The sequence below is a fragment of the Emiliania huxleyi genome (genome assembly GCF_000372725.1).
Source record: "Emiliania huxleyi CCMP1516 unplaced genomic scaffold EMIHUscaffold_5992, whole genome shotgun sequence".
NCBI classification, from domain to species: Eukaryota; Haptophyta; order Isochrysidales; family Noelaerhabdaceae; genus Emiliania; species Emiliania huxleyi.
Window position 1 is genome coordinate 1 of NW_005197508.1, and position 759 is coordinate 759.

The 759-nt window shown below is 69.3% G+C and overlaps 1 protein-coding gene across 1 annotated transcript; it reads right to left on the reverse strand.

Moving 5' to 3' along the window:
- Nucleotides 1-10: 10 nt before the first annotated feature.
- EMIHUDRAFT_257294 (hypothetical protein) lies at nt 11-529 on the reverse strand (the record flags this gene model as incomplete). Its single annotated transcript, XM_005764317.1, has 1 exon — nt 11-529. A coding segment is annotated over one exon (519 nt), but the record flags the coding sequence as incomplete, so codon positions are not given.
- Between the last annotated feature and the right edge of the window lie 230 nt (nt 530-759).

The following is a 759-nucleotide window of genomic DNA, read 5'->3' on the forward strand; positions in this document are numbered from 1 at the left end:
TATTGAGCACCTCCCGCAGCCGCGCGAGCTCGAAGTTGCTGACCGGCGGGTCGCACAGCACGCAGTCGAAGGCGAAGTCGGCCGCGGTCTCCGGCTCTGGCCGCTCGAGGTCGAACGGCCGGAAGCCGCGTAGGAAGCCGAAGCGCTCGTCCCGGTCCAGCAGCAGGTACGGCGCGCCGCGCGCCTCCGCCTCCACGGCGAGCGAAGGCGCGCACAGCAGCAGCGGGCGGGAGTGGCGCGCGAGGAGGAGGTCGAGCAGCGCCGCTCGCGTCGCCTCGTCGAAGAAGTACTGCTCGAAGGCGTGCTCCTCCGTGACGCCGGCGCACTCCGTCGGCTCCAGGTTGGTGGCTGGGTGCGCGGTCGGGTACGGCGTGCCGGAAGGCTGCAGGTGATGCCTCCGCTGCTTCCGGTTGAGCGCCGCGAGCGGAGAGACGGCGCGGCCTATGTGCAGCGGCGCACCGCGCTGGCCCGGAGTGGGGTGCGCAGGCAGTAGCGCGAGGGCGGCGAGGGCCGCGAAGAGTGGGATCATCTTGCTCCAGGAAAAGCACAAAGGCTGTACTGCGATGTGTGAGCGTCTTCCCGCCCGGCGTGCTCAACTTCGTTCACAGCCTTGTTATTGAGAAGAAAATACCTCCTATGGCGCTGTGCGCTGGCCTGAATAACGTGTGGGCCCTCAGCGGAGCTGGGAAGAGGACCGCCGCAAGCGGCGTGGCGTGAGTCGGTTGTGCATCCCTCCGGGGGCCCCTCTGCGCCGGGGAG